This window comes from Acanthopagrus latus, chromosome 15 (assembly GCF_904848185.1).
Source record: "Acanthopagrus latus isolate v.2019 chromosome 15, fAcaLat1.1, whole genome shotgun sequence".
Classification (NCBI taxonomy): domain Eukaryota; kingdom Metazoa; phylum Chordata; class Actinopteri; order Spariformes; family Sparidae; genus Acanthopagrus; species Acanthopagrus latus.
The window spans coordinates 13,286,139-13,311,345 of NC_051053.1; the positions used below are offsets into that span (position 1 = coordinate 13,286,139).

The following is a 25,207-nucleotide window of genomic DNA, read 5'->3' on the forward strand; positions in this document are numbered from 1 at the left end:
CATTACCTTTTTGGCCTGTGGAGAAAGTTCCCCAGACAGCCTTAACAAAATCGCTTGTGGGTTGTTGAGTTCAGAGAAACTTTTATCAACTTTGTAAAACCTTGTTTCTTACAGATTCGGTATTGTTTAGGTTCATTTTGGCAAACATTGTGCATAAAGATATGTTGTTCTTTGTGTTAAAGTCATTGTGTCTGTGATATCTGATCACAGGGTGTCACTCTCGATGCATAGAGCTGTCCACTTGATCAGATCAGCACTAAACACCACTAATACTTAAGTTTCTATAGCACATGATCAGAGCTAACATGATGTTTATAAGCAGTAGTATGGTTGAAAAACATTTCTTGGAAGAAAACATTTTCCTGCAGTCGTAAGCATACACACATTTATTGGAAAGTCCCCTAAACAAGAGTGCAACACAACTGATGCAGAAAAGCACAACGCACACTTAAAACAGAGTTACATTCACACACATACACTCGACTGCCTCAGTAGCGATGTGCGATATGACAGCAGGTCTGTCGAAGCATGAATTCATTGAACTGAACTTGGGATATATCTCATTATACAAACGTCCGCTGCTGCATAATGTGAGATTGTTCTTTTGCATATAAATAATCATTTCGTAATACCTATGTTTTGAGTACAGGGAGGACATTTTCATTATAAACCTCCTTGAATCCTTGGTTTGTTTCCACTGATGTGTTGAGTCCAAGTGGAGCGGCATGTTCCCATCACAGCAGCAAACACAGGCTCCGACGATCACACTTTGACAAGATACAACAGGCTCCTTTCTTCTGCTCATGGACACTTTTTACACAGCCGCAATCCTTTATTGTACATAAATATAAACAGCAAAACACAGCTCAAATAGATCTCAAGGCCAGACATGCTTATTCATAGAAAACAGTCTTTTCTGACAAATGGAACTGGCATGCCATGGACAAAGATTCTTAAGTCTTACACTTTTTTCTTCAGACATCTATTCATTATAATTGTTAATTTTTCATTATTCTTTAATGTTTTTTCAGATGCTTTTCTCCCATCAGTCCTTGGGAAGGTGACATGATTTAAAAAAAAGTATCCACCACTGGTTGCCCTTGTGCATCTTATTAAGACAAATGAATTATAATCTTTTATTTATTTTTTCTCTGTAGAAAATTATTGAACGTTCATTTCAAAATGACACATCCAGCGTTTGAAAAAAGTGACACCTACTGCTAAAAACCTATCTATAGCACCAAATTAAAACAAATTATGGAATGATTCGAAGGAAAGTGGGGAACTTAAATGCTGATAAAGCAAACATAAAATAAAAATACTCCTACAGACAAAACTTCTCAACAACATTTTTTTCAATATTCACTGTACCAAACAAAATGACAAAGTACAAACATCAGGCTGCCAAGTCAGGCGAAATGCAGGTCTATAGAACATAATGAACATGTGTCACAATCATTTTGTCTCCAAATCAGCCTCAAGATGTTGAAACCTCGCAGTCACAGGCCTGAGAGGGTTACAGGTTTCTCCTCAGTGAGCTCTCAGGGTCTCGACATGTCCCGTCACAGAGTCTGTTTCACGGAGTCGAGCACCTTTTTTCCCCTCTGGTGAAAGGTTTGTTCTTCCAAAGTTTCATCTTGTATTGCATCAGTGTGGGAGAGGCCTTGTCAAACCCCGCACGCATACACACACCGTGTTGAGAAGCTGCCAATGGGTTGCATTAGTGATAGAGGCATAATTGGGTCTGTTTGGAGGAAATTATATCTGAGTGAGAGAAGCTTTCCTTGTCTGTTTCATCTGCTGCTCTCTTCACAAAGACCTTTGTCAGACAAATGCACAAACAGGCTTGACTTATATACTGAGGAGATAATAAAATTACAAAATAACCTTTTACATTTGGCTTGTGGTTCATTTCATATGCTCTTTTGAAATGTTTTCAGTATTCAATTTTCAGTGCAAATATAATGTCTTTGCCTTTTTTTTCCCTTTTTCAGCTGGGTACGATAAGAGGTAAACTGAGATTGCACCTTCCCAATAATGTCACAGCAATGGCATAAAAAGACATAGTAACCAAGGCGACAAAATGATTTGTAATTTCTAACAAAACTTGTGAAAGGCTACAAATTGCTTTGTTGGTGATTGGGACCCAGTATTCTGGCTGTGTGTCATCTCCTTTAATAAAGCATAACAGGGCGCCTACAACCGGAGCAGGAAAAAACGCTACGAATCTTTGGTGTATTCTTTGTTTCAACGTGCTGTCCCTCAATTAAGGCTGGAAATATGAATAAATAATGGAACATTTAGGAATGAATAATACATCAAAATCGCCGTCCGGGGTTCAGGCCTGTCATCTCCTGAATGCCAGATTGTCTATTTGCGGGGTTGGAGTGGGATGTGAAAGCCATTTGCGATGCTTGAGCAGTCCGTGGGGCACCTCATATAGTCCTAATGTGCTCACAAGGAGCAGCGGCTGACCTCCCATAATGAGGATTAATGCAGGATCAGATTAGAGTTTGGGCCTGTCAAGACACGCTTCCACTGCGGCATTCCCACCTGCCAGTTATTGATTGCACTCAATTTGGGTTCATATCCCCGTGCAACCTCTGGGAAGTTGGATGGTGACAGGAGGGGGTGGGGGAATGGGGAAATGGTGATATATGCAGGGTTGCATAAATATTCAAGCCCAAGGAGAATTGAAGTAATAAAAAAGCTGTGAATGTAGAATAGTAGGGTTAGGGAACACTGACAATTGTCCTTGGCATGGACCAATGCTGTTCTCCAAGAGCGTATAGGTTCTGTTTGTGTCATTAAGTTGCTATTGACAACCAAATATTATTGAAAAACGAGGAGATGTGAACCTAGAACAGTGATCCAAGTCTCTAAGTTTGTGACCAACACGTTGGTGCCATCTGAACTGCGTCTAAAAGTCAAACTAAATGAATGTTGTTGGATTCTGGCACCAGTAGCAATCAAACCCCATAATTGCTTTTTACTTGTTAAACATAATATATTCCAATAGTTTGACTGTTTTGATTTCATGGTTTTTCAATTGCTGTGACATTTTATGGGATTTCTCGGGGTCTCCCCAACTTGCTGGTCTAATCCTGTAACAGCCAAATGTTCAGTAAACTCCAGCATTAAACGGCCTGTCAGACACATTTCTCATTATGCAAAAGATTCCAGCAAGAACTGGCAATATTTTCATCTTCCTCCACACCCATTAGTAAGATTTCTTTCCTCAGGTTTTTAAGCATGTTTTTCCCCCTCACTCTCAGCGGCGATGTCCCATATTCGTGGGTTCCTCTCATACATCACATCTAAAGATAGACTTTCACGGCTGCTGAGCAAGAACTAGATATAAAAATAATAAACACAAAAGAATGTAGGTGTCACCGAGACTGGTTTTCTAACAGTAATGAGTGGGTGAGGTGTATTACTGTCCACTGGAATGTATACAGTTCTCAGTAAGTCACTGAGAAGAGAGAGGTGGGCTCGGAGGCTTGGTTAGGGTGTTGGGGGGAGTCTCGGTGGGGGCCACTAGTCATACGGGCCCTTCAGTCAAGCCCTCCAGGGGGAGGGTGGTGGCATTGTCAGTCGGCTGCGGGTCATCCTGGGGATGCGAGGGCATGTGGGCGGCGGCAGTCAGACTGGCATAAGGCAGGTGGCAGTCCATGTGCAGAAAGGGTGGGTAGTGCTGGCGATAGCAGATATAGGCGAACAGCAAGCCGATCACTCCTCCAACAACAGCGTCTGCAAAGTCACAAAAACACATATATTTCGAGGTATGCATCTTTGGTTAATTTTAGCCTGCATGGAGGAAGAGAAATAACACCCGCTCTCAGTCAATTAGCAATTCATGTGCAAGAGTGTTCCAGTGAGCATTCATCATTCCGGGCTAGTTAAGAGTGTGATGGAAGTAAACTGAAAGGCGAAGAGATGAATCTGTTCTGCTGAGCACAGGGCTAACTTGCCTCTGGACAAGCTGTCTCTGTCACTTTGTCATCTACGCTGAAGAGTTTCTTATTAAACCAGCTCCCCTTTTAGCTATAATGCATCATACAATATCGCAGTGCCGTGGTGAATATCAAGCCTATATTGGTGGGTGTACGTCAAAATGACATGGCCAGCTGGAGGCCGGGGCAGCTGAAGTAGAAGTTTCCATAATATCAAAATCATATTTCTTCGCAGGTCTCACCAAACTGCCTTTATTTTCTCCTTCTGGGTGAAGTGAACTATGATACAACATTGATTTCCACCGTTGTGAAGCTAAACAATGCATGAGCTTGCTCTGTGATTGTTTCATCGACTCCTGTCAGCTGAATTTAATAGACTGTGACTTGATGCAATATATTAGTTCGGTGGTCTCATTGAGACAGTGATTGGAGGCCCGGCCCTTTCCCCCCTTAGAGACGAGAGCGCACCTTCAAAGTGCAAAGGGATGGTGAGAATATTAGTATCCATGCAGCATGGCTCAGCAGCCTGACTAATGGAGGCTCCCAGGTTGTGTTTACACCGAGTGCAGATTGAGGCCCCTCATGTTTAATGGGCTGCACCATTGCTGCTTACTAACAGTCTTCTGGGAAGAGGGTGGAGGAAAAGTACGTGTAGAGCTAAGAAATACTAAGAGGACTGGGACAGTGGTCAGCTTGCATTGAACAAATTAGAAACTGGCTGCTGTTTCTTTTTCAATCATGTTTTTTGCATTTTCTTAGTTAGCTCCCTCAGCTTAGCTGGCCGGCTAACTTTGTTTCAAGCTACAGACATGTGGTGTGGAGATAGCAATTTTTTGTTAAGCCAGCAAGGAGATGTATGTGGATGGTGAGGTTGCAGTCAGGATGGAAACATCAGCAGTGACTATTATCTGTAGTCCTCCATTAGTAATTAAAAGGGAACTACTTATTAACCATTCAACAGTTCTTGATTTGTTCCTCAGTCATTTCTTCATTAACTACAATTTAATTAACCATAAGCAGCCCCACAAATTGGATTAGGAGTAACTCATTAACTAATGGTTAACTAACAGTTAGTTCCTCAATTGTTCCCAAGCGTCACTACTATGTCTAACTACTATGTATACTATGTGTGTGTTTGTGTGTGTATGATTGCTTTTGATGTAAATATCGTCCTGTTTGTTTAAAGACTTGCTCCTGCTCTCCAGGAACATATGGCTCTGTAAAACTAATTAACACCACATGACAGAGCTGTCACCATATTACCACATTTTCTCTCCCACGCCCCCCACCCACATATGCATTCCCTTCCCTCTATCCCCACCCCAAGTCTCATTCCATTTCTTTCAGAACAGATATGAAGAATTGAAGCTCGTAACTGCTCAATTAAATGTCACCTCGCTGTCATGTGAGCATTATGCTTTAGCTGACAGAAAACAGCCTCATAAGGCACAATTTCCAGTCTGTTGGCAAATAAGCAAGCTGTCCACCCTTTTTTTTCAGTCTTCCTCGACTTGTCAGGCATGCTGATTAAGATAAAAATATGATAACAGTAATCACCCCCAGCTTTCCTTATAAATGAATCTGTATAATGATTATAAAAATGCCCAGAGCCAGGTGTAATGGACACAGGCTTCCGCACAGCAATCCCTCTCAAGCTGACACCAGCAGATTTAACACTATGTAAGTCTCGAAACCGCAGCTTTTAGTTCACATTGATTTTGATTGTTGCAGGAAACCCATGTTCAGCAGTCTGAGCTGTCACCAACCTTGCCAGTGGTGTTTGTAGTCGCAGGTCCGGGACAAAGCGATCATCATAGCGCTGTAGAGAGGCAGCACCATGGCACAGAGACGCCAGCTGCGCCCTCTACCCTGGTCCGTAAAACACTGCAGCTTGCCCGCCAGGTAGAAGGAAGTGAATCCAAGACCGGAGAAAGCGACTAGGAGGCAAGAAGAGAGGGCAGTCAAGCATTCAGATAAGAGACTCTCATCCTCTCTGTGGCTGTGGAATCAAACTGTGACACACGATGGACAAGCGTGCAACAGGTGACAGCGCGAATAATAAAATCAACAAAATACTGGAAACCTATTAAGAAATACAAAAATATTTTAAACAGATTCCTTTGTGAGGAAAGCAGATGGGAGATTTGCAGCATGTCCACTGCCTCCTACTCGCAGGTAAGCTCACTGAGGGATATAACAGACTGTTAGGCAAACACCTCTGTACTAAATCTATGTGTGGCAGGTGGCTGGAAGCAAGCGAAGGCAAACAAACCGCCAGATCTACACAGCTGTACTATGCACAACCCACACACTGAAGGAGACTTACTTTGCCATGTGCATTCTCTTGCATTCTATTGTGTGAGGCATCAGTTTGCATCCCTGCGTCAACCCACGGTACAAAATGAGATTCTCTATGACTGGTTTCTAGGCAAACACTGCCTAAGTGTGATAAGAGAGTGACTATGTCAGTCCCAACTGACACCACATGTCAAGATTAGTATGGAGCTGATACATTCATAAATATCTTAATGTTGTCCAGCAGCTCTCCCTCTGCTCAGGTCCACGTCTGACCTGAGAGCTTGAGGTCACAGTGAAAGCTAAAGCCCTGCTGTGGCTGCGAGCTGTGCTCTGCTCAGCTCAGGGAGGCCTGTGTCTTAGCTGATGCTGGATCGTGGGAGAGAAACAGCGGCGGTGTAATTGTAGGAATTAAAGGTCGTGTGATGGAGCCGTAAAATGTGTTACTTAGACAGGGTCATTATTTTACTGCTGCAGCAGGGCAAACAGCACCTATCAGCACCCATCAGCCGCCCATTTGTCACTCAAGCCAGAAACTGCCCGAGAATACTAAAGACAGCAGGACACGTGTGTTGCCTGTAGAGAGAGAGAGAGAGAGAGAGATGGACAATGGGGGAAAAGGGCAGAGATAGGAAATCCAGCTGTCTCAGTGGCCGTCCTGCTGTCAGGGAGAAGGAGCTGGCTGCATCAAGAAGTCAGCATTTTCCATTAGGAAATTCACACCAAAATATTGGCTGGCTGGAAAAGGCTGATATTAAATTTCTGTAAAAAAAAAATATAAAAAAAGGTTATAGAAATAACTGGAAATGATAGACATAATGCTCTCACTTGATTGCATTTCTGCCTTCAAATTGAGTCTGGTATTGAGCACTTAAGCAGGACTGAATCTAATATGGGATTCTGGCTGCTTTCCACTAGTGTATGGTGTACATCATGTTTTCTTGTTGCTGTTACCCAGCCAACATATTAATGTAAACGTGTGTGGGCTCCATAACTGCTAGAATTGCCTCAAATGAGGATACATGTAAACATTTCTGCTTATCCACAGTAAAGAATGGTGTTTTGCACATACATCTATTTCTTTAACTATACAGGATTTTGTAGAGGAGTGCACGGGAAAATATATGCTTATTCAGAATTTGATTCCAGGAACATGTTACACACAAGTTTGGACAGGAGCAACTGGAGCTAGGAGAGTTGTTAAATACTCAAAAAACACCTGTATGGAGCATTTCACAGGTAAACGGGTTCATTGGTAACAGGTGATGGTATCATGATTGTGTATGAAAGGGCAACCTCGAAAGACTCACAGGTAAGGATGGGGCGATATTCACCACTTTTGTAAAAACGCGTGACTGTATGAACAATATTGCTACGCGGGCTCAGAAACACTTTGCAAAACTGTTGTCGGTAAGCACAGTTCTTTTGCAAATTACTGGTTTCTATTTGTATTTGTGGCACCCAAACTTTTTCAGGCAGTTCACTCAGAACCAGAACGTGTCAAACCTGTGGTCATGTTAGAGGACTGGGTAATTGCAATAGTGAGTTGGCCAGTTCATCCAGTCGTCGTTAGGGTATTATTGTTCCAGACCAAAATAATGGATCATCCATAGAGAGTAAAAAGTAGCAGTGGCTAAAAGCAGTGACCCAACATCTCCGATCAACACCCGTACAGTTAACATGAACGGGCTACATTTGATTTTAAGCAAACTGAACACATATTGCGAGCTCATGGTCCCGACTGTAAGGGCCTCTTGGGCTACCTCACCTGCTGGAGAACATATGGTGTTTTAAGGTTGCAAGATCAAATTTGGCCAGTGGGCCCCTTTTAATAGCTTAAGCTTTAAAATTGCTGCTAGTTGAGCGGAATCAAGTTAATAAATTCAGCCAGTTAAATCAATCCATATGCAGAGCAGGGGAGAAATAAAATATGCTAAAAAAATTAATTAGCACCCTGTGGTATATAAAATCCTGTGCACAGTCGTCATCGCCACCCACAAAGTGCACCGCATGGGCTGAATAGAAAACAACACATTATTTTTCTGGCTCAGTTCATCAGTCCAATCCTTCTGTTCAGAGGTCACGAACAAGCCACGAGAGATCCTCAGCATCCCCCAACGCCCATCCATCTCACTTCTGGACGACCTCTCGTCATTTCCAATAACACAGCAGCTCACACCATTCATTTTAATAGCTTTAAGCATAGCTAAGACGATTACATTACTCATTCAGATAGACAGAACTAAATTATCCATGAACCACTGACTCAGTCTGCTGACTGAACAGTTCAAACTTGGGAGAACTCGCCGACGTTTTACATAACAAAATCACACGATGCACCTGCTCTCACGTCTTACAGTGGCTCTTGAGGTGATCCAGCGATTAACTCCAAACGCAGAGATAAATGTATATCTATACATGGCTTATTGAAGTTTATTCCTTTCTTTCCTTCCTTCTCGTCTGTGTTGTGAGGACAGTGCACAATGTGAATCCAGCAACCAGTGTGAATTAAGACAGAGGAACAGGAAGTAACTCTTAATGAAACTGTGTATAATATTCTGTTGTTCTGTTGACTTTCTTAAGATTTGTGACACAGATATGAATAGATTTGTCATAGTCATAATAAAAGAAAAAATGAATAATAAACCATAAAGAAATATGGTTATTGCAGCAGCATATGTGCACGGTTTATCTCCACCCTGCATACAGACAAATGATATGTTTGCAGGCACAGCGAGTCGACATCTTAAGGATTACACTAATATAAAAAGCTTTGATCCTTTGCATAATACATGAGTGGGGACGGAAAGTATGTGTCGCTCACGCGCATCTACACACACACACACACAGACACACGAGCACATCGCAAATTACAGTTGCGTAATTAACTAAGTCAATATATGTGCAGGGTGATACAATGAGTACTATGTGTACCCAATGTCAAGTGCAACACGCTCCCCGAGAGGCAGCAGGAGTCCCGGAAAGGCCAGAGGACAGAGAGGAGGCCAACAAAGTGAAAAAACAACAACTCGGTAATGAATCCGCGTGATGCATTTAAAAAGCCTTGAAGAGTAATTCCCCCGAGACAAAACAAAGATGGCCTATGAGAGTGATGAGTGCAGGGTGATTGTTTTTTCATCTTCAAACAAACACGAGGTTTGTTCAGAGGTTGCAACGTGAAAGGGAGCCAAGTGTGGATGCACGTTTCAGGACAGCTAGGGATTTCTGTGTGCGCGGCAGAACTGAACACAGTGGCGACGAAAAATGAAAACATCTAAAAAAGTACAATGGGTGTCTTTTTTTTCTTGGGCAGAGCAGAAAGATAAAATGAAAGGGATTAAGTCATCAGGGGTCTTACATACCTTAAAATTTTGCACAATTTATTTATATCCAACTAACATTTCTGCATTAAAATCCAGTGTGAGTTTTAAGTAAAATATCTCAACAAAGCTTGGATAGATTTCCATTTCTGTGCTCCGTTCAGAAGACATTGCAACGACTTTGGTGATCCTCTGAATTTTAATCTAGCGTCATCCTCAAGTCAGAGCTTTACTTTGTCCAGCAATTTGATTTAAGTTCCCATCAGACTCTTCTGCTTTCTGCATGCTACTAATTAGCAAACGTAAGCGTGATAAAACACTGAAACACACGGTATGTAATTTTCTGCTGCTAGGCATCTCTCAATCAAAATAATGAAAACAAAAGACATGGTTTCATGAACTCCTGAAGGAGCATGGGATTAAATGTGGTTAAATGGCACTAACTTGTATACGCATTTAAAAGCAGCACACCCAAAAGTTAACACTGAGCTGCAGAGCAAACGGAGGGAGGAGGAGGAGGAGGAGGAGGAGGAAGGAGCTCCCCAAACCCGAACCAGACCCCTGACACAGAGACAGACGTCAGTGACAGAGGCCTTTCAACAAAAACCTCAACAACATCCAGGTAGCAATTTCTAGAAGTGAACGTTATTTCCAGCATTGGTTAATGTTGTTTTTCAAAGTGTAATTGGTTGTCAGAGATGTAATTTTAGAGTGATGAAACTATTATCATATATTCAGACAGTTGAAATAAATCTTAATTGTTTTACTGGAACTCAAAAATATGTACTTATATTTAGATATAGCCTACCTCAATCCTGACATATCAATATTGCAGAATATAATAACCCTTTTGTGTGTGTGTTATCTGTTGAAGGAGCATTACTATTTCTATTTAGGCTACATGCAGATAGGTTATAGATTTAATTGTGTTAAATATTATTTTCTTAATTGGCAAAAATCTTTGTCCAGTGTTTTATTATTATCATAATCATGATCAACTAATTAAAGGCAAAAGTGCAAAATCATTCAATGATCAGGAATTTTCAAGTAAAAAGTATCAGTATTGGTATCTGCAATACTGGCCCTGTTATTACTTGGTGTCAGATAGATACCAAAATGTGCAGTTTCGCCCACCCCTAGTTATCATTGAGTCACTGTGAGTGTGTTAGCATTTTGGTGTTAGCAAATTAGCCCTAAGCACCACTGTGCCCGGGCACAGCCCCACAGGGCAGCTACTTTGACTGTCGGCTCCGAGCCACTTCAAGATGAGGTTTGAAGCGTGAAGGAACAGGTGATGAAAGGAGATGTGAATCGGAAGCCACAGTAAACTACTACTCTGTTGAACATTTTCCGACAGGTGAACCCACGGAGGAGATCTCTTATAGCAGGTAAGTGTTGTTTTTAAACTCCACAGGCTGGCTGGGGGATTCAAAGAGTGGAGTCATGCTCTGGTCGGAACCTCTGCAAAGTCTAATGATTTTGGTCCTTCCAGTCTCTTCAACTTCCTCCGCTTTACCTGCCGCTGAAATATCTATCGTCGAACTGCAGATAGCGGCTTTCTTTTCTATCTCCCAGCCATTTCCCTCTCTCATTCTGACCTCCAACCCCTGCAGGGGACCAGTGTGACACCCTTCTCCCACTCGTCAGAAGTGATCCATATTAACCAGCCACTTAGCCACCGAGTCAGTTTCCAGCATTAACATACAAAAGCCCAACAGGAGCTCATTATTGGCTCGTTATCATTGCCGCGGCACTCCTGCACAAGCTGTTCCTCAACCTCTTCGGACACTCGTACGAACTGAAATGTGCCTGAGTGGGTTACAGCAAACACATGGGAGCACGGTTAGAGCAGCAGCGCTCTAATTGAGGTAATTTGATGGACATTCCAAGCTGTGGTTAATTTATGATAGATGGTCGTGCATAAGTGAAAGAAGCTTTGTGTAGATTCAGAGATGCGATTAGGACGGTCTCGCAGGATTCATTATTTTTTTTGTGTGTGTGTATTCATTTATCATAACTAATGGCTTAATAAGCACAAGGGAGGATGGCGAGATGAATACGAATACGGAGGAGACAATTTAGGGCTATTGCTTTCGCGGCCGCTCGCTCTGCCGCTGTGTCTGTATCAGTGCGGCGGGTTCATGGGAGTTGGTATTTATCTGTTTGTTTTTCTCTTTCTGGGACCTGTCTCCTCCACTTTCCGTTACTTTGCTTTGAGGTGGAGAGAGTAAATCAAAACACACAGAACCCGAGCGGCTTTAAAAACTTTGAAATGCAATAATAGTTTGTGCGCTTTAAAAAATCACTGTCATCAAACACTGCTGCCTGGATTTTTATTTTTGTCCTGGCTGATTCTGATGGATTAGGTTTGGTCTTATTTTTACCATGCAGAATATGTCACCCCCCCCCCCATGGGACAGGGAAGAGCACGTTTTTTTTCTACCTGTCTTCCCAGTTTCATACCAGCCAGAGATGATGCTGCTGCATCATGTCCAGATGCCACATTGAATGCGGCTACATTCACTCTTGCCACCTTCCCGGTCCTATCCCCAGTCCACTGCAACATTCGTCTGGGTTAAATCTCCGACTTAGGCGTGCTCCAACAAAGCGTTGTCCTGGTGGAAGGGGACACAGACAGGAAATTGGATTTCTTCTGCTCAGTAGACGTGCAGGCATATGGGTGCTCCCTGTGTCCCTGTCGCGCGCCTCTCTCAATCACTTTCCCACTCACAGAGCAACAACATAAGGCTATTAGAGCTGTCTCACAGATGAATGTAATCCATACACAGCGCGGCAGTGAATTACAGAGCGATGTCCCTCGCTGCCATTTCTAATGGGACACAGGCGTTACTTCAAAGCGTCTCTTCCTGAAAGCAGGTGTCTGGGAAGCACTGAAGTGTGATGTGCGAGAATTTAAAAGCGGACGGAACCATGAAATTACGGTCGTCTTTAACATGAAATGCATTTTCACATTAATCTTATCCGTAAGAGTATCTCTGTGTTGCTTTTACAGGCGCAGACCAATTAATCCCAGTGCTTGATTTCAAGCCTTTTGCAGACCGGTTTAAGGCAGTCACACTCGCAGCAGGATGGCAGTGGGGAACATTCACAAGCCATTTCACAATTTTGTTTGTCTCACACACACACACACACACACACGCACGCGCACACACACACACACACACATACACACACACACACACACACATGGCTTCCACCTCTGAGCAGCACTTCTCCCTGAACTGTCACGCAGCATTTTCGGTTCAATTAGAATATGACACACAATTTCTCTCTATACTTTTCAACCCGCCACATTTAAACTCTTACTTACACACTCCTGCACTACTTTTTGCAATTACCGCGTGTGAATGTGCATCTACAGTGGAAATGTAATAAAACAAAGCAAACTATTTGAATATCAGGCCTGCCACCATAAGGGTTATAGCTCACTGGAAGATATAGAGATATTTTTTTCTTTCTGAATAATAGATAGCAGCAGGTTCGGTGTAATTACAACATAAGCAATTCGCAGCCGGTGGACTTTGCTGAGGCACACAGTTGCAGGAGAAAGAGAGGAAAGACTTAAAAACCGAACAGGTTTTGAATTCAACAATGTCTTCAGCTCAATGGCAGCAAGGTAATTAAGTTGTGATTTCAAGGTATCTTCTCAAATGCAGTCTCTTCACGGCTCGATGCACCAGATAATACTGAGTCAACATCTGTGTGGCCCACATACCACTGAACATTCATCTGCTGGACAACAGACAAACATGAATTATTTAACCAGCCGCTGAGGTAAAAAAACAGCTTGGAAATCAACATGGCTGAAAAGAAGTCCGGTGGCCCACATTGGTCCGCACAGCGGGAGGTGAGATGAAGCTGAAACAGCAGGCATGCATTCAGCAGTCCTTCCTACACAGGCTGAAGAAGATTGAATATGCTCGACTCGAGCGACCAAACCCACGAGCCTCTCGACAGGCTGCCTCGGGATGAGTTCTAAGTTCTAATTACCTTTGAGGGGAGGGCGAGAACAAAATCATCACTTTAAAATGAAGCGAAAACCTTGTGCAGTCCTCGCCAAGTCCGCCGTCATGGACACGGACATGGACGTGCTCAGGGAAATCAAAATCACACTGAGTAAACAGCTACAGTTGCATGCAGTTTTAATGAGCCATTGTGTGAGTATGATATCTTTTGGCATTCTGTTGCTAGCGCTGGCAGCGGCCTGCTCCGACTGATTATTGGCACTCACAGGAGGAATGGCTGCTGGGGAAGCTCTTGCGTCCCTCAGAGACCAGATCCGGCTCGCCGGTGCACATCATCTTCACAGTCACTTGTCCGTCGGGGAAACAACGCTGGAAGTAATCGGGCCTGGGTCTGAAAAATCAAAAAGTTTGTTTGTCAAAAAAAAATTCGAGCCAAAGCTGAAAAATGTGATCTTCAGACTGATATGTAGCATCACTAGACAGAAATAGAGCCGTCAGTTTGTTTAGCATACCTGCCAACGATCAGCTTGATGGTATTTGTGAAGACTCCGTTCAGGGCGAGAGCCAGGGACACAGCTGGAGAGGGAGGATTGGCACACACAGTCAAACAAGCATCTTTGTTGAAATGTGACACAGACGGGCATTTTCAGTTTAACTAACAGTCACAGAAACCTGCAAGGCTGTCAAAAGGATAAGAATAACGATCACTGCAGCACAGGTTGTGGCGGGGTGCCCTCTCTTCTGACATGATGTACAAATAAAACAGCCAATTAAGTTCATGGGAATTTCCGTTGCAGCTGGACAGATGGCTGTCCGGATTTATGAGTGAAGCAGCTCGTGATTTCTAAACAGCAACAGCTGAAAGCAGCTTTCAAAGATTAGTTTCAGAGAGAGAGAAACACGTATATTAATGCACTGGGAGTCCTTTGTGCAGCCAAATGAGACGAAGCCCTGATTTTTTGCTAATTGGTCCTTTGGTGCACACACTCGGCCACATCGGCACAGTGGTCTATTGAGCTACATGCTAACATCAGCATCCTAACATTAAAAATGCAAACATGCTGATGTTTTAGCCGGTCTACATTTGCCAGTTTAAACACAAAGTAAAGCAGAGGTTGGTGGGAATGAAGCAGTGCAATTATTCAATGATTAACCGAGGCACTGAACAAATTGAAACTGAATTGAAAGTCTGGGAATCACCGAAGACATTACAATTTGTCCCGAGGGAGACATGGGTGTTTGCAGCACATTCCATAGTAATCCACCCGAATGGTATCAAAGTTACAAATGTGAACCTCATGGTGCCATCAGATGAAAAATCAGGGTATTCTCAAAAGTGACTAGCATTTGCCCCCTGGGCGCCATGAATGTCTGTGAATGCAAATGTTGCATGGTGATTCATGCAAAAGTTGTTGAGGTATTTCATTCTGGACCAGTGGGGGGCAAACAGGCCCTGTCCCGAATCCTTGAGGACAGTCTCACAGAAGTTATGAGATCATGAGCACATTGCATAAGTCTGCATTTCTTTAGACTTTCAGACCAAGTCAAAGGGTTGTGAGGCTGAACATGTTCAACTGGAAGAGAAAAATCCTCCCACAATGGTGATGGCAGACTGATTAAACCTGCTCAGATCTTATCTGACTGTAAAGCTATTACAGCTTGTTCCAGCTTTAGTAATGGAAGGCAGGAGTGCTGCTGTTAGTTGACAGGTAGGCACATTCATTTGATTAGCATCGAAGCAAACCACCAGGGCTCATCATTAGCCAGAGTTCCTGCCCGCATAGCTAAATCCCAATAGTCCGCAGGTCAACTGAAATCACCCTGTGTCGCCAGAGCTCGAATGTATTATCTTCCTGAGCTGCAGAGAGCAGCACAGTGTCAATGTTATTTAACAGCCTGTTAATTTGGGCAAACTGTGTGCAGATCACATAAAAAAAAGCCCAAAATGAGGCACGTTCTGTTTGAGCAGTTGAAAAATTGGGACATTAAATTGCAATGTGTTCCCTTCAGACAAGGCTTAGCACTTACTGTATAAAACCATCGCATTCTCTCATTTACTGTACAGTCCAGCCTTGGGAAGTTTGCTGATGATCGTTAAAGTATTAATTAACTTTTGCGCTGGCTCGAAGCCGACAGCAGCACTGTCATAATGTTGGCAGTCCATTTATTTGCACTTACGCCCGTGTGTGAATCTCCTGAAGGCGGACGTGCCAGTTTCTGCCAGTTAGCTGGAGTAGCGTAGCTGATCATAGCAACTCGTAAAAGAGAGATGCTCTGACCTTGCAGCATATTTGTGCTTATATACAGTAAGCCTGTGTACTTTGGGTTCATGCCTTGACACTTTGGGCCGCCACTTTAACCTAAACTTGCCATTACTGCTCCTGATAGAGGCTGTTCACCCTTGGTATCATCATACATCCTGTGTGATCTGATCACAAGTGGCCAGCTCTAAGTACAAGTGTGAACACTTTCAAGTCACATGGAGGACGCATTTGAGATCGGACCACTCAGACCGCATTCGGAGGTGGTCTTGGCCGCATGTGACCACATTCCTTTGGTAGTGTGTAGGCATATGTGTCCTGGGCCACACTGAAGGACCGCCTACTCAACTGATGTCCTCTGTAAATCGAGAGGAAGCCACAACAACGTGCAGAATGGCTTATGCGCCGCCGGATTTCCATGTGGCTCACTGTAGTGTAAATTACCTGTGTGGGCTCTCTGTAACTGGCCGATGTCAGCAGCAGATGTTTGTGTACACACTGTTTCAACTAAGCGCTGAGCTAGTGAGCAATGTCCCCAGACTTCCATAACAGATCGCATGATTTCACGGGTTGTGTTGTGAGGAGCAACAAAACAAACTTTAGTGAAGCAGCTATGCCAAATTCTAAATCATTTATGCTTTCTTGTAAATTCCGCATTAAATGCAGACCATTAAGTTGTTTCTGACCTTGTAAAAACTGTCAGATTGTTGCGGCATCACTGCACCAGCATGTCAGTTATCATGTCTCAAGTGTGTCTCACCACCCAACATTTAACAGTTTAGTCTTAACATTAACTTTATTGACAGTAAACAAGTCAAATTTAATAAATATAGTCAACACTTACTAACATAGGCAAGTGTTTTGACGCCTGTGGAGAGAATCCCCAGGCTTTAAAAATTGCTCAATTTTGTTAGTCTGGAGTTAGGAGAATCTTTATAAACTCATAAAAATGCCGTCTACAAAAGTGTTTGAGCCATCTGGTTAATTTGGCAAATCGTATGCATGAATATGTTTCTTTCTTTGTGTAAAAAAACCATTTGTTTGTTCTGTTTGTTCCAGTGATTTACTAGCTAATTTGCATATAGAGCAGGGAGGCGAAAGCCGCATGTCGAGACGCATTTAATGCCGAGTGGGAACTGATGGTTTTGAAGTCATCCACTTGTGATCAGACGACTCAGGACGGATGGTCTGAATAGCCTCTTTGTGTCTTTGGCTGTGATTGGTCTGTGCTGCGTTAGGTCTTTTCTTGTGCCTCTGGTCACCCAAAATTGGTTTTGTACTTACCCAGGGTTTAGTGATGCTGTAATTTCAGGAAAAAAATAATAGAGCTTTTGAGTGAAGACAGTTTTGGTGCCAACTCTTTACCCATGCCCTCTTCATTCAGCAGCAGGATGGCCCAGCAGTGTAAAGCTGAACATACTAAGATGTTTAAACTCATTAAAGCAAATTAGCAGGAACAAAACAAACTCTTATTATTGGAACTCTGCCTCATTGTCTCACTAACCGCAGGATTACACCCTCTACACACACACCAAATTATAAAGTGTCTGCGTGCTATGAGAGCTCACGCTTATTTAATGAATAATATCCTTCATACTTTGTAACCAAAATTAAAAATAGTCACTGCAGACTCAGAGTGCAGTCTTTCGGAAAATAAAAGCAAACCTCAAGAATCGCTGCATTATAAGTTGACTGATAGATAATCACGCAATTAAGCTGCAGTGTTTTGGGAATGATAAAGGGTTATTAGACAACTCTACAAAGAGAACATTGTGTTCTCTGTCCGCCAAAGAGAAGTGAAGACGCGATGTGATCGCAGCGCTCCATCAAACAATAAATGCACAATATTAGCAAAACCAGGTCCCATCGGTACTCAGGGTGAAAGTCTGACTTGCATGCCTGATATCTGCCGGCTCAATTATATCTGTTAGAAATTCTGATTCATGAATTCAGTATTAGAGGACCCTCAGGGACAACTTTGAACTCAATAAATGAGGAGTGTGGGGCCAGCTGCTTTTCTACGATTTTAGCTGTGGATGAAATATAAATAGGTGAGTAGGTGGTTAAAAAGAAGTTTCTTTAAAACTGCACACAAAGACAAAAAAAGGGGGGGGGTGTTGCTTTTATGGTCTCTCTACTTTATTTGGTCTAGAGGTAGCATTGGTTCAAAGTCATATTCAGAACTCTGATCATGTAGAAACTCGTCAGAATAATGTGCTTCCTTTTAAATTCTTTGTTCGTCTGAATGATGTTGTTTTCCGGTATGGCCATAACCCCTGCAGAAGTGCTTCTCTACGGGCGGTAATGGGGCTGTTAAGTTCTACACAGCAGTGCAAATTCTACGCTGATGCACTGAGCCACCCTCTCTCCACCCGATTCCTCTCTGTGTGTCTCTTTAATTGGATTTGTGTTAAACTTTCTTAATGCTCTCTGATGTGCTAAAGCCTCTGCGGGCCTCTCAACCTGTGGGGGGAATGGCAAACAGGATGGGCAAAAAAAAATAAAAAGTCAGTGTCAGAGAAATGGCCAGATGTTTGAAAATTAAACAAAAGGCAAGACAGTTTAAATGGGTGCAGATCCTTGTGGCTTGTATGATAAAGATCATTTGGTGGGGTGGCAAGCTGAGTCACCAAAGTCAAAGATCTGCAACATTGAGGAAAATAAAGTGATTCTGCATTAGACGTCAAGGTAGTGGGTGATTGGGGGGGGGGGGGTTATTAAAAACTGCACAAGATACATATGCTGTCATTTTAAGACATATCATAGGCTTAATGGTGACATTTCAAGCAACTGGCTCCACCTACCTAAACACGCTTCTTTGATCTCTGTCTTGTCCGTCCTCTGGATGATCTTCACCACGAAAATCACCGCCAGCGGGGTGAGGAATGAAATCGCCTGGGAGGAAATAAAAGACAAACAGTGTACAGTCGTTAAAAAATGTGCCGCGGCGTTCCACAGGGTCCGTTTTGCAGGTTAATTGTGAAATGACTTTTGCCTCGGGGAATGACGTGAACCCATCCATTATTCAGAGTTAATTTTAACAAGGCGCACTGAGAGGGCCAAACTTCTTTATCGCTCAGTGGGGTTTCTTGACTACACAGGGAGGGGTTTCGCTCTGCACCTGAGAAGAGATTTGGGTCTGCTCAGCACCTAGGTAATTATTAATGCCCAAGACTGTAACCAGTACATTCTGGCAAAATTCAATATATTCTCTTTGAGGTATTAAAAACAAAGGCAGCTTTTCAGCTCAGTATCATAACACACATATTGAAGTGACGTTCATCAGTTCAGCCTTGTGAATATTTGTGTAACTCTGCCAGGTACAAACTAATTTTGTAGCTTTGTTTATTCCCTTTGAGGGAGACAGATGCAAACTTGGAGTACTGGTCATAAATGTATTGACTGTTGCTGTCTGGATAAGAAATCAGCAAGAAAATCACCAGAAAAACTATTGGCAATGTCGGTTTTGGCAGACCACATAGCTGCATTTGATGTTTTTCAGGTTCACTTTTCTATTCTATCTTGTGACAACTCTGTGTTTAACGCACACACACCACTTGGTTAGTGTTAGAAAAAGATTATGTTCTGGCTTAAAAAGACTGTTTTCTGTCACCACAAACACCACTAACAAATGTTGAAACACACTCCTGATCTGATAACACTGGCTTGGCAGCCTTAAATACTCTCCAGAACCAACCCTGAGCCAGCTGAGCCATGTTCTAATATGATTCTCATGTCATAAACACGTAATGTGAACCTGATATGACAGAAGAAATGTCAGCGTGGTAGATAACCTATGACACTTATAAATGTGAACATATAAATGGTCTGGGGAAATGTTAATTGCCTGGAGAATGGGCTGGAAATAAGGGAAAATGTATTCATGTCAATCTGACATGGATGCAGACAGGTGGAGTAAAATGTCACTTCACAACCTACATACAGCCAACTGCTCATTCTGTATTTCTGTCTGTGGGTAGCATTGACATCCAAGCCTGTCACACTGAGCCTGGCAAAAACAAAGGTGCAGCATCTGCATAATAATCTGCTTCACCGACAGAAAGACAAAGCGTGCGCTGCTCAGACAAGAGATGAAACTAAAGGGGACCAACGTCTACGTCAACGATAACCTCACCAAGGCTGTCGACAGGCAGCGATGGCCGCGAATACAACCTTGTGTTACAAAGTGCAAATACTTGCTCATCAAATGTTTTGAAATGAAATTTAAAAAATACAGGTATGAGAAATGCATTTTTCCCAAAATACCAGTAATTTGTCATTTGAAAATACAATTTACATCCTCTACAAATTGACCTCGACCCTCTTACAAAAAACACAAGCTCATTTTCTCCAACACAGATTTGAAGTATCTAATCAGGACGTGTTGTTGGTGGGAGGCTGCAATTTCAAAGGCTGTGAAAAGCCAAGTTATGTGTAACTAGGGGAGCTGAACAGCGAACAGTTCTTTCAGGTAGCAAGAAGAATGGGCCTCAGTAGATGCCCTTTTCAAAGGTGATAAATTGAAGTGCAGTGGAGTCTAAGTTCTAAAATCTAGTTTACAAGTTTACAAGCAACCAATTGGACAAGTGCAAAAGACACGACACAGTACCGTTACAACAAGACAGACAGATCCAAAGCCAAAGACTGGGATTAGCCTGATATTGTACAGTGATTTTCTACAGTTACACCTTTTTTTAAAACATGCTAATAAAACATAATTGCCAGGAAAAGTGCAAATCACAAAATACACAAAAGTAATGTAATACTTGCCGGAGAAGATGCAGAATAGGAAGATAGATCAAGATCCAGGCAGTGAAAGTTCTTGTTATCAGTGACATTAAACTGGATGAGTGATCTGCAGGCGCTAATTGATCGTGGCGGAAGGATTATTCCATGACATGTCTGCTGATGGACATCTTGGAAATAAACACACTGACAATCACTGACAAACAGTCTGATTCCCTCTTACAGTCAGTGACTCAGTCTCAAATGTCTCACACTCAAATGTAAAGACATACTTCAAATCCAGACATTCGGCATCATAATATCTGCTACGAAGGGCTTCGGGATTGCTAATCTAAATCTCTTCGCTGACAGAAATAAGGTGCATGAACTGAATGATCTTACTCGGGATAATAGCACCCTCGTCTTGGCCCGAGTCTGAGAGCCACTTGGATGTTACGATCCAGAACGCAGAGGCATCCACTGATGCCAATAACATTTTCAGGGGGGTGGTGATAGCAATATATATCAAAAAATAATTTCCCTTCAACACTGTGGGCTGAGTTCATGCCAAATAACTATCTTTATGAGGCAGAGTACGTCTTCCTCACCTAAAGCCACTCAGTAGGTTGTTGCTGGAGACACAGGAATGCAATATCTGAATGACTTATGTAAGCTGACTGATAGAGACGCGGATGTGAATAGTGAGATTTACCTTGCCGGGGACATGAATATCGACTGCCTTGCGAGTCAGTGCCCAGTAAAAATGAAAATATCATTAGTCATTAGGTGTTATTGGTCAATGCTGGCAATGATTTCTTAACCCACCAGGGTCTTTACTGACAGTGCCGATCGTACATCTGCAGCGACACGCGCCGATCATATTTACACAAGGGGCTCCTGAGCTCTGCACTCAATATGTCTGTCTTCCTGTGGTGTTCAGTGACACTAACATGAAACCAAAATCCCTGCATGGGCTGTCAGAATTATACATGAGAAGATGTTCAGGAAGTGTTTTTTTTGGAAGAAGTCAGGAATATGAATGGCGTTGATGTGTGTGGTGCTTGTGAGCCAGAGGCTTAGTTCCAGATACATATATAAATATAGATTATAAAGATCATTACTTGATTACGTTGCCTTATGTCCCGTAGCATAAATTCTTTAAGAAACTACTGATTACCCAGAACAGAGCTGCCAGTCTACATTATCCTACCGGAACAAATACAGACAGCATGCATAGTGAACTCAAGTAAACCCAAGTTTTTCCACAGTCAAATGATCTCATTTAGTAACTCGCAGTTATTTCACTAGAGCAGCAGGTGAGGCCCAAATCATGTAACACTGCTCAAAAAAACTAATATCTTTAAAAACAGCCATTCATCGTGACTTGAATCATTGGAATAGCTGTTCTCTTTTCATACATCAATCTGACACCACACTACCAGAATTCATTACTTAAGCAACTGATCAATAGTCCTTGTTTCCTAGTTTCCAACGGACTTAAAATCAATGTTGGCCTTAAATATGACTTCTGAAGTAGAAAACAATACGCAGTTATTCATAAAAAGACAATTTTACAGTTGAGAGTGGAAATGATCTTGTCTCGAAGTCTACACTTGACATAAGTGTTTTTCCACATGGTTACATGTAGGGCTCTGGCAAGTGTTGTTTTGGGTGCACAATGCACAATGTACAAATTTAGTCCTCTGATTTATACACATCGCCTGGCTTCTATCTCCTCTACCATCGCTGTGTGGCATTCTTCAGGTGAGCTAGTGAGGTTTGCATGGTTGTCAGAGGGTTTAGCCTGTTTGGGTCAAGCGTTTATAACTGGAAAGCGTTGTGTGCCCTTATGTCCCCTGTGGACATGTACCTTAAGTCGAGCTGGCGTTACATTAGGGGAAATCCCAAAGCGGGTGCCATCAGTTCAAATTGATTTGAGATTTATGGATCACAGGTTACTAATGGGATTTTTCGAAACTGCTCAAGCAAGAGTTTTTTATGCTCGGCATACAAGCATAAAAAAATCTGATTTTATGAATCAAACATAAGCACACCATGGGGAATGATCTTAAGTCCAAGTTACAGTATAAATCTAAGAACATTAATAAAGGTAGTGTAATGTAATGTCTTGTTCTTGTTCCCTGGGGAAGTAAGGCAGGAGACCACTTCTGACTGTACCATCCCAACCCATCATTCACACTCACTGGGAAAGCAGGGTCCGAAATCAATGCACATCAGCATGAATGTATGATAAAAACTTAACCACCACTTTCTCAATGTAACACAATTAAAGCTGTGCAAGTGATGAACGTAACATTCATTATGAATATGAAATACTACAGTTTGGACCACAGGGAGACGAGCTGGTACCACTGGTATCAGCTAATGGGGACCCATTTAAATAAATGAACACTATAGCGTGTAGATCAATCCAAGGCATAATGTGACATGCGGTATCACATCATAGGATTTTGATTAAGCGTTTGGTTGCACATGCCGGTGCAAACATTATCAACGGTGTCTTCCTCCGCTGAGGCACTATTTTATACTGCATAGTGGGTAGAATGACTAGCTTGCAGAAGTCGTGCTGGCTTTAAAGGCAGACATCGCTCCGAAGAAACACCCTAAAAAAAGACAGACACAGATTCAAAAACTGTTTCCTGGCAGAAAAATGATTAAAGCAACAAAGCTGTGGCACATAAGCAGCTGGTGACATCCGTCAAGTTTGCCAAAAATGCACTGAGCGCCGTTTCTGTCACAGCAGCTCCACTTCATCACTGAGATCGTGAGGGAATCCAAGGGGGGAAGAAACCCCACCTATTTTTCTGTTATGGTGAGACTCTCACCTCTCAGAATGTACACAGGGCGAGACGACTATCCTGGGTAGCAGCAGAACCAAAGGTGACACCGACTTTGGTGGATGTTTTGGCAGCTTTTGACGTCTTATTTAACGATTCCTGACAGTGTTTTACTCAAAGTTTATTTTCACAACCTAAAATTATGCAAGTGGCAATCCAGGAATCCTGGGAGTCTAATACAGTTGTCAAAGATGCGACGAGTCATAAAGCAGTACTTGGGGATTTTAGTTGCCATGGAAACACATTAAAGTGTCCCAAAAACATATTAAACATTTGACAATCTAAATGATTTTTGTGTCACAATACTTTTTTTGTTGGCAATTTAACGAGAACATCAGCATCTTCCCATTTTCCATTCTTTTCATTTTTTAGATGCTCTTGCGTGTTAACTCGACACAGGGCTGCATACTCTGTGCATCTCTTTAACCGGGAGACCTTGCACGGATTATGTGTGGCTGGAAACACTTTATGTCAAAGGACATATGTCAGTTAGTGTTACGTCTCATTCACGGAGGTGAAAAAGCGAAGGAGACATCTCACTAAACATTTGATCAGTAGCTTCCGCTGAGTGTCGGCCTAGAGCGTGGACTACACTCACATCTGCTGCTCTCAGGGAGATTCAAACTGTCCATAACGTACAGTTAAGCACAAGCGTTTGTCAACCAGTTTTCACCTATCTGAATATTTAGTTGCAGTCTGTATAACTCTTCTGGAGATGCTCATTGACTGGTTAACCAGTTAAAGGATGAGTTCACCCAAAATTGAGAATTCAATCATTAACTCAACTCCATGCCAGTAGAAAGTTTGGTTGAATTCACGAGCCAACGCTTTCATAGCTTAGCAGCTATGTGGAGATTTCAGCGCAACAATGTATTTAAATACATTCTTTTCAAATGAATTTATGATTTTAAGGCTTCCGGCGACTTGTTTACCACCAGATAAGTCTGTCTTTTTTAAGTGTCACAAGTTCCCATCGACTTCAGTTGTTTCAGGCACTGATTTGAGGGCTGCAGCATTAATAGCCTGTTTACACATGGGGACAGAAATGTGACCTCTTGTTACACAGAACATGCACTGAGAACAGCACCGCCACTCCCATGATGAGAGAATCCGAGAGTGACTCTTGAGGCTGCACGCGGGCTAATACGTGTATATATCTTAACGAAGGTCGCAGTGAGTCACAATATAGCATCATGTAAATCCTCTGCACGGGCTATTTTTAATAGCCAGATAAATCCTCCACACCTTCAGGGCTCCTGTCAGCACAATGACATTGAAGGGGCCTGACTGCTGGGTGTCAACGCTGGGAGCAGACTCCCTGAGAGGCGTGTGGGTGCTGGGCTTTCTCCCCCACTCATTATTTAGTGGCCTGCCATGGGTAGAAGATTCATGGACATTGAGGTTAATCTAAACTGTCAACATTTTATATGAAGGGTTTGAGTAAAGGAACAGAAATAAAGCTGTAGATAAGCTCAAGGGTTTCATGTTCGCTTTTCGTTGGTTGTTCAGCTCTACAGACGAACAGTGGAGGAAGTTTATTTGGAAGTGTTTGTGTGTGTGTGTGTGTGTGTGTGTGTGTGTGTGTGTGTGTGTGTGTGTGTGTGTGTGCGCGAGCGTGTGTGTGTGTGTGTTTTGTTTTTTTGATATGTGTTTTCTGCCTAATTGGCAGTGGCTTTCTATGACTAATGGACTTTTAAGTGCTTATAATAAATACCCAACAAATTATTTCTTGATGAGTAATTTTAAAGCTCAGAGTTTGTTTTTGTTTGTTTTTTTTGTATTTCTAAGCAAATCCACTTCTGTATTGAG

The 25,207-nt window shown here is 42.5% G+C and overlaps 1 protein-coding gene across 1 annotated transcript in view; it reads right to left on the reverse strand.

Annotated features, from left to right (window-relative positions):
- Positions 1 to 385: 385 nt before the first annotated feature.
- plpp4 (phospholipid phosphatase 4) overlaps positions 386 to 25,207 on the reverse strand; it is a 54,183-nt gene continuing 29,361 nt past the window's right edge. The window contains exons 3-7 of the mRNA XM_037122719.1: positions 18,620 to 18,710; positions 14,067 to 14,130; positions 13,821 to 13,945; positions 5,720 to 5,890; positions 386 to 3,750 (exon numbers count right to left, since the gene is read on the reverse strand). Coding sequence (XP_036978614.1) covers positions 3,542 to 3,750; positions 5,720 to 5,890; positions 13,821 to 13,945; positions 14,067 to 14,130; positions 18,620 to 18,710 — 660 coding nt within the window. The 3' untranslated portion in view covers positions 386 to 3,541. The remainder of the gene's footprint in view (positions 3,751 to 5,719; positions 5,891 to 13,820; positions 13,946 to 14,066; positions 14,131 to 18,619; positions 18,711 to 25,207) is intronic.